General features: G+C 36.9%; 1 protein-coding gene across 12 annotated transcripts in view; it reads right to left on the reverse strand.

Annotated features, from left to right (window-relative positions):
- Window positions 1-15,877, reverse strand: part of LOC124168362 (patronin) — a 210,653-nt gene that overhangs the window by 35,168 nt on the left and 159,608 nt on the right. For 10 of the 12 annotated variants that reach the window (XM_046546572.1, XM_046546571.1, XM_046546566.1 and 7 more), the window contains 8 exons: window positions 15,630-15,860; window positions 15,072-15,265; window positions 14,025-14,138; window positions 12,938-13,032; window positions 7,188-7,487; window positions 6,268-6,400; window positions 997-1,206; window positions 103-368 (listed from right to left, as the gene is read on the reverse strand). In XM_046546572.1, the coding sequence (XP_046402528.1) occupies window positions 103-368; window positions 997-1,206; window positions 6,268-6,400; window positions 7,188-7,487; window positions 12,938-13,032; window positions 14,025-14,138; window positions 15,072-15,265; window positions 15,630-15,860 (1,543 nt within the window). The remainder of the gene's footprint in view (window positions 1-102; window positions 369-996; window positions 1,207-6,267; window positions 6,401-7,187; window positions 7,488-12,937; window positions 13,033-14,024; window positions 14,139-15,071; window positions 15,266-15,629; window positions 15,861-15,877) is intronic. The other 2 variants (XM_046546562.1, XM_046546569.1) reach the window with 2 other exon arrangements.

Here is a 15,877-nt window from a genome sequence, read left to right on the forward strand (position 1 = left end):
AACAAGAGAGCAAATGTAGAAATATGCATGCAACAGGGACTTTTTAAGTTATACAGCATAGAAGGATGTTACAGGTTTACTAATCTCATGCAATCCACTCACGGAGGCAATGAGGAAGCAACATGTCGCCTTTCAGTCTGCGATGATGGGTGCCCGGGTGATGTGATGCGATACGTCCTCGTCCCTGAAGATATGCGTAAATGAAGGTCACGAGGAGGACCAGAGACCTCATTGGGTTGATTTCCAATAAATGAAATACTTTGAGGCTCCATGTCGTCCACAGAAGGAGTTGGGACTGGAGCATGGACTGCAGTATTACTCTCACTCCCTCCTGAGTTCATGCGTTTCTGGTCATTCACCACTTCATCCTGAAAATTTCAACCATAGTTAAAGTTATGAAATAATTTAAGTCACTATTTTCTGCCTTGAAACATTTAATAAGTAATAAACTTTACGAATTAAAAATTTCCAAATGCTTCATTACATTTTAATAATTCTGTTTAGCAAGCAACATGCACAGGATTTCAATGAAAAGACCTCAAATACATTGGCCTTGAGGATTAAAAATAATATTAAAAAAAACTTCTAAGTGAGAATGAACTCATTTCATGCAAATGACTGGGTGCATAGGATGGCTTAATCACACACAGGGAACTACCAAATTAGAACAAATGCTAATCAAAATGCACAGAAAATTATTTTCTAGTCATGCACTGACAAAACCTTTTGGCAGCATCTGTGAACCTCATAAGCCTAATCATTAACATATTTAAGCATCATCCACTAGTTCTGCAAAACTATCATTTCTAGAGCTGAAACCCACCCTCACTCTACCAGATCATCTTGAATTTTTCAATAAAATTAGCTGCAGTCTCGAAGTTTGCTAGATTACCATGATTTGATTGAGGAAACAACTTAAACTGAGGGAGTGAATCCCTGCACTTTCTCCCCACAACTGATGGCCTGTTAGATTATCTAATAGTTATATGCCCATACCCTTTGATAAAGGCTGAAGGGCGAGGTTGACCGTCCGTCAATGGGATGGAGGTATAGGGGTGCTGACGGGCCATTGGTGTGTGGCTGCGGGTGTCCGTGGTCACCCCCTCCATTTTGGTGCAGATGGTGCTGTTGCTGCTGCGGGGCTGAGAAGAGTCGCCTCTCAACACGAGGCTCCATAGCACCATCGTTCAAGGGAACATTTCGATCCTTCGTGAGGACAAAGGAGCTCATAAGATAACGGGAGTTGACTCATAAAATTCACCTCTTTTCACACTCAAAGGGCAATATATCCCCAAATATGCTGCTTCGTGAGACATTAAAAGGTAGTATCTCAAGTTAAGCCTCTTGAACGGACTTATCCAACTAACTTCATCAGAGGCTAAGAAGAAATCTACTCATTTTCTTTGCAATTTTCAAAATCACTAATAAATATCAGGAACCACAGTTTATCACCGAAAGAGCTGTATATCAGCAGTCAGAATTTATACTAAATTATTTGGCACAATATGGATGCATCTTGGAATAAATCCTTTCAATAGCAATGTATAAGAAACTTGTTAAACAATCTGGAATGAATTGATTGAAAATGCAAATTATCATATTTTTGAAATTAATTATACAGTATTTTAATAATAGAAAGAGATTTTTCTGACTTCTGAAGGAAATATTGTCTAGAATTTTTAGAGGAGTTCTAAATTTGTAAAGTGGGTTGTCGAATGCTATGGGAGCCAGGAAGGCCAAAAAAAATAGTATTTATTATTATTTGACAAAACTAAGATTATGAGGGAACTGCATAATCTACACCACTATATTACATCAACACAACAACTGGTCATTTAATTATCAGGAGATGGCTAAAATTCAGCTTTTGTAAGTACAGGCGGTCCTCGACTTTCGTACAATTCGCACTTTCGTACGTTCAAAATTGACACCTTTTACTTGACTTCCGTACGCTAAATTCGGACTTTCGGACGTTTGTATGTATTTTTTTTGAATTCCTGCGATGTTTAGTGCGCATCCCAACATTCAATTGTTTCAAATGGCAGTATATGCGAACAATACGAACGTATACAATGAAGGGAATTGTTGGTAGTTGAGTCTAATCTAGGTGATTTATTTGGGAGAGGGACTGCCTGCCATAGGATCCTTCATCAAGAGAAGAAGAAAGCCTTCATTGGAGAGATTTTTCAAAAAAGTTGACTAGACATCATCAAATAGCTTTCAATAAAACTAGTAAGATCTTCTTTCTAATTGTGTTTTTTCGATTGAGTGCTGTTTAAATCACATTCAGCAACGATATTGCACGAAATATCAACCGAATTCCGTTTGTCTTTTTTGAATAACATGCGAAATATACGCGATCACAAATGTCACCTGCCGAATGTCGAATTTTGGTGTAAAAATTAAAAGGTATCCAGAGCGCGGGTTCAACAATTACATTTTGTTATGCTTCTTGATATGTCTTTTTATTTATAGTGGATGTAATAAGTGGAATGTCAACTTAAACGCCAAGAGGAAGTTCACTCTATAGCCAACACATTTCTTGTTTTTTTTTAACTTTTATTTACATTTTCTGCGTATTTTCGAAAGAAATTAGATGATTTGAGGAATTGTATTAACATATATTATTAAAATTTAGTGAATTGAAATAAAATCCGTGAAAAAAAGGTTTTAGTACGTATATTATGCTCTTTTGGAACGTAACCCCTAATTAGTATGGAAGTCAATGGTTCGACTTTCGTACATTCGACTTTCGTACATGTTTTCGGGAACGTATTGTGAGCGAAAGTCGGGGACCGCCTGTATTCAATTAAATTCCTCATAAACTGGACTTGTGTTTAGGTTTGTGAAAGTTGCCATTTTCAATAGATTTCTGGGAGCCACTTCTATTCTGAAGCAACTGTCACAAGATAAGTACACCCATGTCTCGTATAGCGCAATTTCGATATAGCGCAAATTCGTTCCTCGGGGAAACATTGCAACGCAGTGTAGCCTAATCAAAAATTTTAAACGCTCTCGTGATAAAACGTGAACTTGCGCTAAGTACACACGTAATTTCTATCAATTTACGCATATTAACATTATTTCTTGCCTCAAATCTTCTTTTTTGTTTATATATTAATCGAAATTCATTGCTGTGCAATTGCCAAATGTATTACTCGTCATTGGGTCCAGATAGCCGGCCTACCGAAGATTTATCTCGTCTCCTTAACAGAATGATAATAAATAATTTAGATCGTTAATTAAGCGTGGGGCTAGTGGAAATGAGTTTTTTTTCAGCAATACGGTTTGAGACGTATTTTTGCCGTCGTAGGTTACCGGGCGATTGACTTCCAGGTAGAGGGTCTACGCTAAAGCCTTCAAGGTCATCGGTATTCACGGGGGAGAAATAGAGCGGTGGCCGAGTTGCGCATGAATAGCATCAACACATAAAAGGGTCCGCTATAGAGTCTCAAACACAATGGCTTCGTTCCCTCCCCGCAGTCATAGGCCTTCTGCTTCTCAGGAATACAGTTCAGCAGAAGAAGATGATTTAGATAGAGCCATACAGAGTAAAAACCAAGAGAATATGGCAAAAAATAGGAATGCGTGTAGAAAAATCAAGAATTTATCAAGAAAAACCATAAACCTAGAAGAAGACTTGAGAGAGGTCAATTGCTTTGAAAATGGAGAGCGTCAAAGCGATATTGCGTGGAAGTTTAAACTCACGATGCCTTATTTTGAATAAAGACGAAGCTAAAATATCAGTGACCTCAGCCGCACCAACTTCAACCAAGCGGTCCACACATACGGAAAGTTCATGGTGAATCAGTACAAAAAGACGAGAGTGGTAATCGCTCCGAGACATTTAGTGAAAGCGGTTGGTTCCAGAATTTAAACGGCAAGCAGGTATTTTCAGTGCGGTGATATCAGTTGAATCTGCAAGTGTTGATAGCGCAGCCACCACAACATTTTCTGATGAACTCCAAGCTGTTATTGAAAGTGGCTCCTTTCCCCCTCAACTAGATCTAGTGTTGACGAGACGATATTCTTTTGGAAAAGAATGCATTCTCGTTCATTCATTTTCAGGGAAGGAAAACCTGGGTCAGGTTTCAAGGCATTTAAAGACTGTTTCACGTAGCTGCTAATGACTCGGAGGACTTCAAATTAAAATGATTTATCATTCATAAACTCCGCTAGCTATGAAATGGCATTTAGAGTAGCATTTTCCTGTCATTTCGATGAGCTACAAAAGGGCCTGGGTGACACAACAGTTGTTTTTAGACTAGTTTTAAAAATCGTCAACTGCCGGCAACGCATTACGATCCCCTGAGATAGCAGATGTTAGCTCAACCGCACGACAGGATGGAATTTCGAAAGCACGTAAGAATTTTTTTTAACGTGAATTAAAGTCTTTGAATGCGTGAATACTATCTGTAAAGATGTTTTAAACTATAAATATTTATAGAAATAATGTTTTCTAAGGCTTTTTATGGGAATATAGATGTTTTAGAGGAAATTCAATACCAAAGACCTATGCTACCAGGAACGCATCCCTATCTTCCCTACGTTAAAACGCTCTCGTATAACGCAAATTCATATAGCGCAAAGACCCCAAGGAACGCATCCCTTGCGCTATACGAGACATGGGTGTAAACAAATGTAGGAAACTGACAAGTTTTACTGCTCCCATGGAGATTATGTCCATATTTCATATTTTGGTAGAGTACAGATATTCAAAGGGTAAAGAATGTGTTTTATCAATAGAAATACGGAAGAAGTAGGTGTTCTGGGGAGGAAGCTATAAAATATGTACCAGCAGAGTGATAAAAAAAGACAAAACATAAGACGTTATTTTCTTTCCATACATTCAACTTTAGAATTAGCAGCGGTCACTTTCATGAGCACAGAACTCAACTAAAGGAATTCTCACGCATACTATATATTGATCTGGATGAACATATTTCAACGTGATTTCACCATGTCAATGAGAGAAAGATACACTGGAAACTAAATTGTATGTTTCAAAATGAAAAAAAAATCCAACAACTCATGAACAATGATATTCGAATTCATGTAGCGCATAGTGCAAAAATCATTTACCATAGAGGTAACAGTTTCAGGAGACTGAGTAAAAATACAGAAAATGCCAAATTGGAGAATACTTGAATGCAGCCACTCTGATTAATGTAAATTCCAAATGACACAGGTGAGGATGGTAAGCAAAATACAAAAGCACTTATGCAGGTGTTAGTTATTTTTCAACTGTAATGCTGAAATTATATTGTACAAATAGTAAGTAATGTCATTTTATGTGCACTTCAAATACATGTACCTCACACAAACAATGGTGCATCCTACAATTTTCATCCATGGTCTAATACTTCTGAGGTAAATGCAAAGCTTTAGTACCTGATAAGCTAAGATAAATGCCAAATCAGTATCCTAATAAAGAACGCTTAAGGTGACAAAAATTGACTTCAAATGCCATGCAAAGCTGTTAGTTTGCAGCATTTGAGCAGTAGAAAAATCACGGAAAATCAACAAAGCACTCACAATCCTTGCACTATCCACTATCAATCGAAATTACCTCTATTAGTCATAGAAGATATTGCCACAAACTGTAAACTCATGCATGTAATTGTAAAAATAATCAAACACAGAATGTCCTGTGTGCAAGATACTGAACAAATTTAGTATTGAATCATAATATTTTTCATTTCTCATGCAAAACTTTCTTTCCAGTATTAAACCAATTTGAAGATAACTGATGTCATTAGATTAACTTATCTTTAAATATAGCCTTTCCAAAAAGAATTATTATTAACAAAAATGATATAGCACACTAATACAATAACAAATTTATCCATTTGAAAGGCTCAAATTTTAGTTAATCGAATGCACATAAAAATTCATCCTTCATAAATTAATAAGTCTTGTCTGTGATAAAGCCCACATAATAATTTAACATTTAGAGGAATTAATTACAATCAATTTTTCATGACAGTGAGAAATTTTTCATGTTTGTCTCCAAAAACACCCATGGTATAATTAATTTTAAGAACTTTTCTTAGAACACAATTACTGAAGACTTTGAATTTGGTTTTTTAATTAACATTGGAAAGTAACTTGAATGAGGTTAACATAAAACTTCAAAGTGTAATGAAATCAGACCTTGAGCAGCAGATTTATTTAGATATTTTTAGACTCATGCACATACATACACAACCCTAAACATACAGCAGTTTTTTCGTTATTTCTCTCATATTTAAAAAAATGGATACTTACACCAGGACGATAAGATGGAGAACTTCCCTCCCAATGGGAACCAGGCTGTTGGTGACTCTGCATCTCATACATTGTAACGGGCCTAGGAGAACCACCATACACACCTTGGGGTTGTTGCTGCCCAATAACAACACTGGAAATAAGAATAGAATATATGTTTCATGTGTCCAAAGAGCCATTGTGGAACAAAATAAACATGGCCACTTAAAACTTGACTATTAATTCAGCATTAATTATCTCAAAAGGAAAAAAATTTCATCTCCATTAATAAATTACCTCAAAGGAGCATGTCAGCAGCTGTACAGTTACAGTTACACAAAATAACACACAAAGTTACACGGGAACAATGGTTACATGTTTCATCCCTACCCCATCTCAACAACAGACCTTTTCCGGTCTACCACATTCAATTCTCCCAGTTTCCGAAAGCCAAATGCTAGGTGAGTCACCTACTGAGCTTGAAGATATCTCAATAGCTTTTAGCAATTGTGTGGTTGTATGACACACTGGAAGTTCAAAAAAGAATGAGACCTAACGTGACGCATGTCTGACGGCATTGAAGTTTTTTAAGCTCTAATTTATTGACCCAAAGATTTATTACATGGGTTTTTTTACACTCAGGCCTTTTATTTTTTGTGCTTCATGGACCTTCTGTAACAATTTTTTAGTTCTGTCATGTTTTTACATATACGTAAGTTTTGGGAGCAAATAAAAAAAATTGCCTCTGATAATGCATATTAGGTTTTATACAAATTTTTAAGTGCAAATCTACAAATTCGCCTAAAAAGCAATGGTATTCTTCAGCATAATAGGCTAAATAGGATGGCACTAGAAGGGTTAGTGTGTGGAAATTACCATTAGCAGTTTATATTTTATCATGTAACAACCTAGTTGTACAATGAATGGCCTTGCATTCTTACTTTTTGTTGTTGTTGTTGCTGGGAGCTCCCCACCGGGTCATCACAGGGTAGTGCTGTGGCTTCTCCTGGAAGTATGGGTCCACTTGGGGTGAGTGGTGCATCTGCTGTTGGAGGGAGAAGGGGGGAGGTGGACTGGGCTCCCCACTGTCCCACGTCCTCCGCCCACCCATTGACGGCCCATGAAGGAAGAAATGCTCCCCCTTGGCTACCTCATCATTCACATTCGCATCCATCTTCTGCTGCTGGATTGCCAAACGCCTAATATCTGACCGAACTTCCTGGATTGCAGCATTGATGCTACTGGAAGAGTTAAAAAAAATAATTAAAATTCACTTTCACGTTCACGAAATCAAATTATTTTCTGAAAATTAATTCTTAACTACTTTGTATGACCTTTCCTATGATTTCATGATGTTGCCTTGTAACAAAACAATGACCTCGGAAAATAAATCCATTGCCAATAGCTCACATAAAAGTTTCCAGCAAAATATTTTATTAAATCCACTGATTAAAAGAAACGGATTATAAAAATGTTAACATCAGCAGCAAGCATTCAAGTAGAAATTACTGTGTTTTTTGTCCATGATCCCATAATTTCCAATTTACCACTGTATGGGAAGAGGCATGCAGTTTTCACATGAGTCTATAATTATGTTAAATCATTTTCTTAAGGTATTGACAATTAAAGTTAGATACTTCTTAGATCTATAAAAATAGCCACTTATCAACTCTATGACTCAAATGGAAACCAATCAATGCCTCAACAAAATCATTTACCAGTCAACCATACTTTAAAGGTCTAATGATATTTTGTAGATATCCAATAACAAAGAATCTGGTATTATTAAGAATGAACACTAAAAGAAATTTTCTACAATTTTAATATCTATAATTTTACAGATATAAGATAACCAGGAATGCAATAATTGAAAGTGTGTTATTGAATATTTTGCTGATAACTTATTCATAACCTGCTGACTAAAAAGCTATAAGTATTCAGCTTCCTTTTCATTATTTACAGAACAAATCAATACAAATTCAATTGAGATAATAAAAGTATTGAAGTTTATCTAGGATATAAGATAATTAACCAAAAGTATTCAGGATATTAACTGTCTCATAAATGATGATTCATTAAGGATTGAATCAGCTCATTCTCCAATAGTTAGAAATGTTTTCCAATGGTGCAGGCAAACCTTCTTCTAGGTAATGTAGATGGGGTTAAATCTGGATAATGTGCTCAGCTTCTGACCCTATTACATCTTTGTAATCACATACCCCTTCGATGAAAAGATATTGGATGCCAACTGTGCCAGGAAATGTTCCACAAAAATATATTTCATTTTTAATGATAATGAGAATTTTTGAAAAGCTATATCAATCTTTAAAAGTGTTTCATTATTGTTGCCTTCAGAATATTTTTTAAAATTTTAAGCATAGGAAGGAGAAAATAGTAAGGATAATCCGCAAACTGTATTACCTGGAGCCAAATAATCGAGAGTCGATTGTAATTACTTATTCTGCATGTATAATTAAGTTCGATTCACTCTGTATTTTATTAAGTAACATTGAATGTAGTAACCAAATAATTTAATGCCAATAATTGTAAATAATAGTGATGGGTCGGTTCGATTCCTCGATTCTTCGATTCCTCGATTCTCGGCCAAGAACCGGAATCGAAAACGAGTACTTGCCAAGGTGAAAAATCGATTCCGATTCCAGCAGTACTTCAAACAACAAAATATACGACCGCATTTCCAACAGTCATTTGAATTTTCGCGCCACGTAATCGTAATAACAAAACACATATCTTCTTGGGATGTGCGAGTACTCGAAAATTCAAGTCGATCGAGTAGTTGGTACTCGACTCGAGCGTTTCGAGTAGCATTACGGATGTCGAGTCGAGTAGTTAAGGCTACAGAGCTTTCGAGGCTAGTAGGTCCAGCAATCTGCCGACAGGAAGCGCTATCATGAAACTCGTGTATTAATGCAGTTTTTAAAGCCGATAAGTCATTCTAATGCCTTGGCCTGGTAGTTTCAGTCTGCCGAATACACTATTGTTGTTGTCGATGTAGGCGCCGAATACCTTTACGCCAGCCGCGGCGGCCGATCGTCTTCCTAGTTCCTACCCCGCGCTAACTGGTCCGAAATCGGAAAAAGCTTGAATAAAGTCCAAAATGACCTTTTTGGGGATAAAGACTGGAAACTCAGCGTAAATACTCATAAATCATCAGCAAATATTGATTTATATGCCATTTTACATAATTGCGAACCTTTAGTGAGATACAGAGGCCCAAACATGACCAATTTTTCAATGCCACACGAGATATCGTTTTTCCTCAAAATCCTTTGAATTTGTCCAAGTGGTTTTCCGTTGATATGAGTTTTGTGGAATAAAAAACGCAATATCCCTTTGATCTGGTGCTTTGCCTATACTTTCAATGACTTTTGAAGATTTTGGCTCTCATCTGTCTGGTTTTACAACGCAAAATGGCCGACCCGTTTTTCACGTGGAATTTGACATTAAGTAGACATGATCTTTCGTTTACGAAAAATATAACTCGGAAAATTTGAACCACAATATAAAGTAGAGATTTTTAAAGAGTACTAAGTAGAAATCTTGAAAAAAAGTTTGCGACGAAGGAAATAAGAACGATTTTTCAATCGCGCGTCAAGGCTGACCTACACGCCGCGGACCTCTGAGGCTCGGTAACTGGGGCCGATTTTTAAGTTTTTTAAAACATTAGTCCTGCAAATCGTCATTTAAAGCATGGATAATCGTCTTCATTGACTTAAAACAATAAACTGAGGATGTTAAAAAGGATTATGTATAGATCGACTAGACCATTTAGCGCATTACTCGAGTGAAAATACTAAGGATTGGATATTTTTCGGAACCATCCCGTGCGTAAGAAATATGCCTCGGGTATTGAAGTAAAGTGAAGAGATTAAGTCAGCATGCTTAAGAGAGAGAAAAATGAACTGTTTCCGTGAAAGGCAACAAGCGATACCCTTTTTCCCTTTCCACCCTCGCCGAGGAGAGTCGCACGGTAGGGGGAGTTTTCACCCCACAAGGCTCTTTTAGCCTTTTTTATTACTGCGTCCGTCCGATGTAATATTCATTTGCAGCGTTTAGTTTCTTTCTTGAACTTAAAAAAGCAAGAGATTTTAAGGTTGATTGAATGACGTGAGAAGTATAGCATTTTTTTTGGCTCTACAAAACTAAAGTTTAGTTCTATAGTTGTTCGCTTCGTCCACTTGAATTCCATTAAGATTCAAGATCCAACAAATCGTTGATATAATTTTTAATAAAAATTCCAAAGTCTCCAAAATCTTGCAATTTTGGTGGGAAAGTACTTGCCCAATGACACACCTGTGTAGGAAAAGGCAATTTTCTGCAGGAATTAATACTGTAACATGGAGAAGTCAAAACTTGCAAAAGATTTGGCTGAGCATGTAGAATAATTGGATTTTCTGCTTGAGAATTTGAAAGGGCCAAATATTACATGATTCATATACGTAGTATGTACACCCATGTCTCGTATAGCGCAAGGGATGCGTTCCTTGGGGTCTTTGCGCTATACGAATTTGCGTTATACGAGAGCGTTTTAACATAGGGAAGATAGGGATGCGTTCCTGGTAGCATAGGTCTTGGGTATTGAATTTCCTCTAAAACATCTATATTCCCATAAAAAGCCTTAGAAAACATTATTTCTATAAATATTTATAGTTTAAAACATCTTTAAAGATAGTATTCACGCATTCAAAGACTTTTATTCACGTTAAAAAAAATTCTTACGTGCTTTCGAAATTCCATCCTGTCGTGCGGGTGGGCTAACATCTGCTATCTCAGGGGATCGTAATGCGTTGCCGGCAGTTGATGATTTTTCAAACTAGTCTAAAAACAACTATTGCGTCACCCAGGCCCTTTTGTCGCTCATCGAAATGACAGGAAAATACTACTTTAAATGCCATTTCATAGCTAGCGGAGTTTATGAATGATAAATCATTTTAATTTGAAGTCCTCCGAGTCATTAGCAGCTACGTGAAACAGTCTTTAAATGCCTTGAAACCTGACCCAGGTTTTCCTTCCCTGAAAATGAATGAACGAGAATGCATTCTTTTCCAAAAGAATATCGTCTCATCAACACTAAAAACTAGTTGAGGGGCAAAGGAGCCACTTTCAATAACAGCTTGGAGTTCATCAGAAAATGTTGTGGTGGCTGCGCCGCACTGAAAATACCTGCTTGCCGTTTAAATTCTGGAACCAACCGGAGCTTTCACTTAATGTCTCGGAGCGATTACCACTCTCGTCTTTTTGTACTGATTCACCATGAACTTTCCGTATGTGTAGACCGCTTGGTTGAAGTTGGTGCGGCTGAGGTCACTGATATTTTAGCTTCGTCTTTATTCAGAATAAGGCATCGTGAGTTTTAACTTCCGCGTAATATCGCTTTGACGCTCTCCATTTTCAAAGCAATTAACCTCTCTCAAGTCCTCTTCTAGGTTAATGGTTTTTCTTGATAAATTCTTGACTTTTCTACACGCATCCCTATTTTTTGCCATATTCTCTTGGTTTTTACTCTGTATGGCTCTATCTAAATCACCTTCTTCTGCTGAACTGTATTCCTGAGACGCAGAAGGGCTATGACTGCGGGGAGGGAACGAAGCCATTGTGTTTAAGACTCTATAGCGGACCCTTTTATGTGTTGATGCTATTCATGCGCAACTCGGTCACCGCTTCATTTCTCCCCCGTGAATACCGATGACCTTGAAGGCTTCAGCGTAGACTCTCTACCTGGAAGTCAATCGCCCTGTAACCTACGACGGCAAAAATACGTCTCAAACCATATTGCTGAAAAAAAAACTCATTTCCACTAGCCCCACGCTTAATTAACGATCTAAATTATTTATTATCATTCTGTTAAGGAGACGAGATAAATCTTCGGTAGGCCGGCTATCTAGACCCAATGACGAGTAATACTTTTGGCAATTGCGCAGCAATGAATTTCGATTAATATATAAACAAAAAAGAATATTTGAGGCAAGAAATAATATTAATATGCGTATATTGATAGAAATTTCGTGTGCACTTAGCGCAAGTTCACGTTTTATCACGAGAGCGTTTAAGATTTTTGATTAGGCTACACTGCGTTGCAATGTTTCCCCGAGGAACGAATTTGCGCTATATCGAAATTGCGCTAATCGAAATTGCGCTATACGAGACATGGGTGTAATCTTTATTACAGCTATGAAAATTCCTGTACTCAGGGCTCTCCCTTGTAGTTTGGATATATATATATATATGTTGTCGACATATATGAGTGCCAATATTCTAAAGTAATACCTATCATGTAACACCACTTTTCAGGTATGTTCTGTTTTGAAATTTAGCTATTATATTTTAATTACATAGCAATGATATGAAAGATTCTTTTGTCAACTGACTCTTTCACAGAGTAATATTTAAAAAAGTAGTTTTCTTGTTGCCTGGAATTAATTGATATTTTTCTTGGAGCCTATGGCATCAGAATCGATGGAATCGGTATCGGTAGAATCGGAATCGAAATGTCAGAATCGGAATCGGGATCGGAATCGATAAAATTTTGGAATCGACCCATCACTAGTAAATAATATTATATACCAAATAATATTATTCAAATAATTTGAAGCATGTAAAGGGGCTCTGCCCATGAATAAAATATTATTATTAAATTATTAAATATTATATTAAGATCCAATAAACTCACTGTGTCACTGAGTCAGAATTGTCAAGAATCACTGATGGAGTTCCCTTAGTTCTTGCCCAGCTGGATAGGTTAGAATTTTCAGTTCCGGTAGACCCCTGTAAAACATGAACAAAGAAAACGTAAGAAAAACCTAACATATACATCAAAATAATAACATTTATTTAAAGGAGAAACTCAAGGTAAGTAATTTCTAAAATTAAGGACAACTTACACCACTCATATTTGCACACATGCTAATAATCACAACTGATAATAAATAACAAGCACTGAACGAACTTCATAATATCACATTAATACTGGGAGTATTCTCTCATGAAAACAAGAGACATTTCATTGATCGGAACACAAATCCTGAGTAAATTGCGAGTGGGATCAATTCCTGAAGCAAATAAAATGTCCTTGCAACCAGAACTTATCATAAAAATGAACAATTATTTGAATAGTTAGGCTAAATATTTAGAAGAATACCTACGACTTGGATGTTTTGAGGGTAACTTTCAGATGATTGATGAGAAAGTATAGCCCTAGCAACTATGTTAAAACATAACTTTTATAAACAAAACGAATGATTTCTAAGCTGATTTCCTCTTCAGATAATGCTACATTAGATGGGTGCCCCAGAGGAACATCAACATAGAGTCCTCACTGACTTTAAATCGACCCTACACTGATGCTATGTGGATGGCAACGTCGATGTTGACAGAGTAAAAAAGGTCCTCAATGCTATGCTGATTAAACCTTGTTAATCAGCACAACTGCATTGATATAGTATACAATGACCATCAAGATGCTTATGGATTAAAAAATAGAACCCTTCAAATTTATTCATGGGTGTGTACAGTGTTTTTCATTACATTAGATGAGAACAAAAAATGATATCCACTATAACTTTGTGGGAGCTCAAGTGACTAAAATTGTACTAAATAAAATGAGCTACAGTCATAAGGGCAAAGTTTGCAGATTCCATTGAACTGAGATGAATCCATGATTGAGAGTGTGACTGAATCTAAAGATTAGAGATTCAGCTCATGACTAATTACTTTCCCCATCAGAGTGAAGAAGAAACAATATATTCAGTCCGATTTACCTGAGCGGGAGATATTGGTCTTGATCTCCTATGTTGTTGGTCAGGCCTGTCAATATCTCTTAATGACACCAAATCTTCTGGATCAGCATCGTCGTTGGGAGATGATCCTTTGCCCTTAATAAAAAATGGATAAACGTCAGAATGGCTACATTATAAAACGTAATAAAACAAAGCCTTGCAACAACCATGAAATCTATGACTAATAAATATCCTGAAAAATACATATGTCAATATTTCCAGTCAGCACACAATAAGTTGGAATGGCATTATAATGCATAATTTTTTTTCAAAGTGAACAAAGACAAGGAAGATTTTTTGGGTTTCACACCGAGTGAGATTCTCCATGAATACTTCCAATGCCCAGTCGTGTGAGTTGCTCATCAGAATGTTGGAAGGAGACACAGAAAATATTACCTGGTGTGAAATCTGAGAAATCTTCACTGGAATGGTGATAGTTTAAAATACAAATATGAAGAAATAATTTGGGAATGGAATAATTGCATATGAAAGGGAATTATTATGCTGAGCAGTCGATAGAAATTTACACCAGGACTGTTAATCAAGGTATCGATAGGAAAAGAAACTTCAAACATTCCACAAATCATATTTTCCCATTTCAAATCAGTGATATTTAGCTTACAACACAGATAAAGACAATTCATGTAGAAAGCAGTACGAGTTAAGCCATAACCTGGAATGCACAAAGTCAAGTTTCCTTTCCGAGATGCAAGTAGCCACTGAGCTAAATCGTATACCATTTCAGGTTAGGAAAGTGAGGCCCACAATGGTGATAAAATGAAATCCTGCTTGTGCCAAAAAGCACCAACTATCCTGTCTCTTTCACATGTTTTGCATAATACGAAAATTCCTTGGGTATTCCAGGTTAGTGGGCACCTAGAATATTTCAAATGGATAGGAAATGAATACTATATTTCAGGTTGATAAAGTGTATCTATCTCTAAACAACAAAATCAAAGCTCAATAGAGAAAATGGAAGGGATTAATTTACGACGCAAATGAATTAAAGAATATGCTGATGTTGCATACTTTGACAACAGCCTGCAGGAAAGCAGCCTTGCCAACTCGCTGTCTTTGTTGACCCGCTGCTGCCTCCATTCGCCTCTTCTCCCCTTCTATGTGTCGCCTCTTTTCCTCCATCTTGAGCCGGATGTCATGGAGCTGAACTCCAGCCTCAATCCCTCCAGATGATGGCTCATTCTTACTCACAATTTTGCCACCTCCTAAGAGTTGAGAAAAGAAGGGAAAAAAGGTTAAAACCATTGGTGATTTCCAGCAATACTTTGCGGAATTTGCGGAACATTTTGGATGAATAAAATTTAAACTTTGTTTTTCCAAATAATTTTTATTAAAACACAACCATGGTTTCGGAATAAAGTGGAAAACTTATTTCATGATTCACAATTGCGTGTAGAAAAAATAAAAATACAAAGAATGAGGAAAATAAGTTCTTTTGGGCTGATATTTAAAAAAAACATTAGCGCAGTAAGTGAATGCATGGCATGTGAATAAATAGGGTTTATATTTGGTTGTTTGGTAGTACATTGCGACCACTTAACAAAGATCTAGCTACAATTGTAAACTTGCCTTCAATATTTTCATTCTCCGTATCCACCCTCTGCACCTGCTGGAGCCAGGTTGTGGTGTTGGGTAAGGCAGCAAACGTCGTCTTCTTCTCCCTGGTGCTCCCGGTTCTGGAGTTAGGGCCTGAATATCCTCCGCTCCGCTCTCCACTCTCACTCGTACCTGAGCCAAGTGAGTCCTCTGCAGCTGTTGAGTTGTGCACAACTGACGGAACAACAGGTTCTGCTGGCATACCTAGTGATCAATAGCAA

Source organism: Ischnura elegans, chromosome 11 (genome assembly GCF_921293095.1).
Source record: "Ischnura elegans chromosome 11, ioIscEleg1.1, whole genome shotgun sequence".
NCBI classification, from domain to species: domain Eukaryota; kingdom Metazoa; phylum Arthropoda; class Insecta; order Odonata; family Coenagrionidae; genus Ischnura; species Ischnura elegans.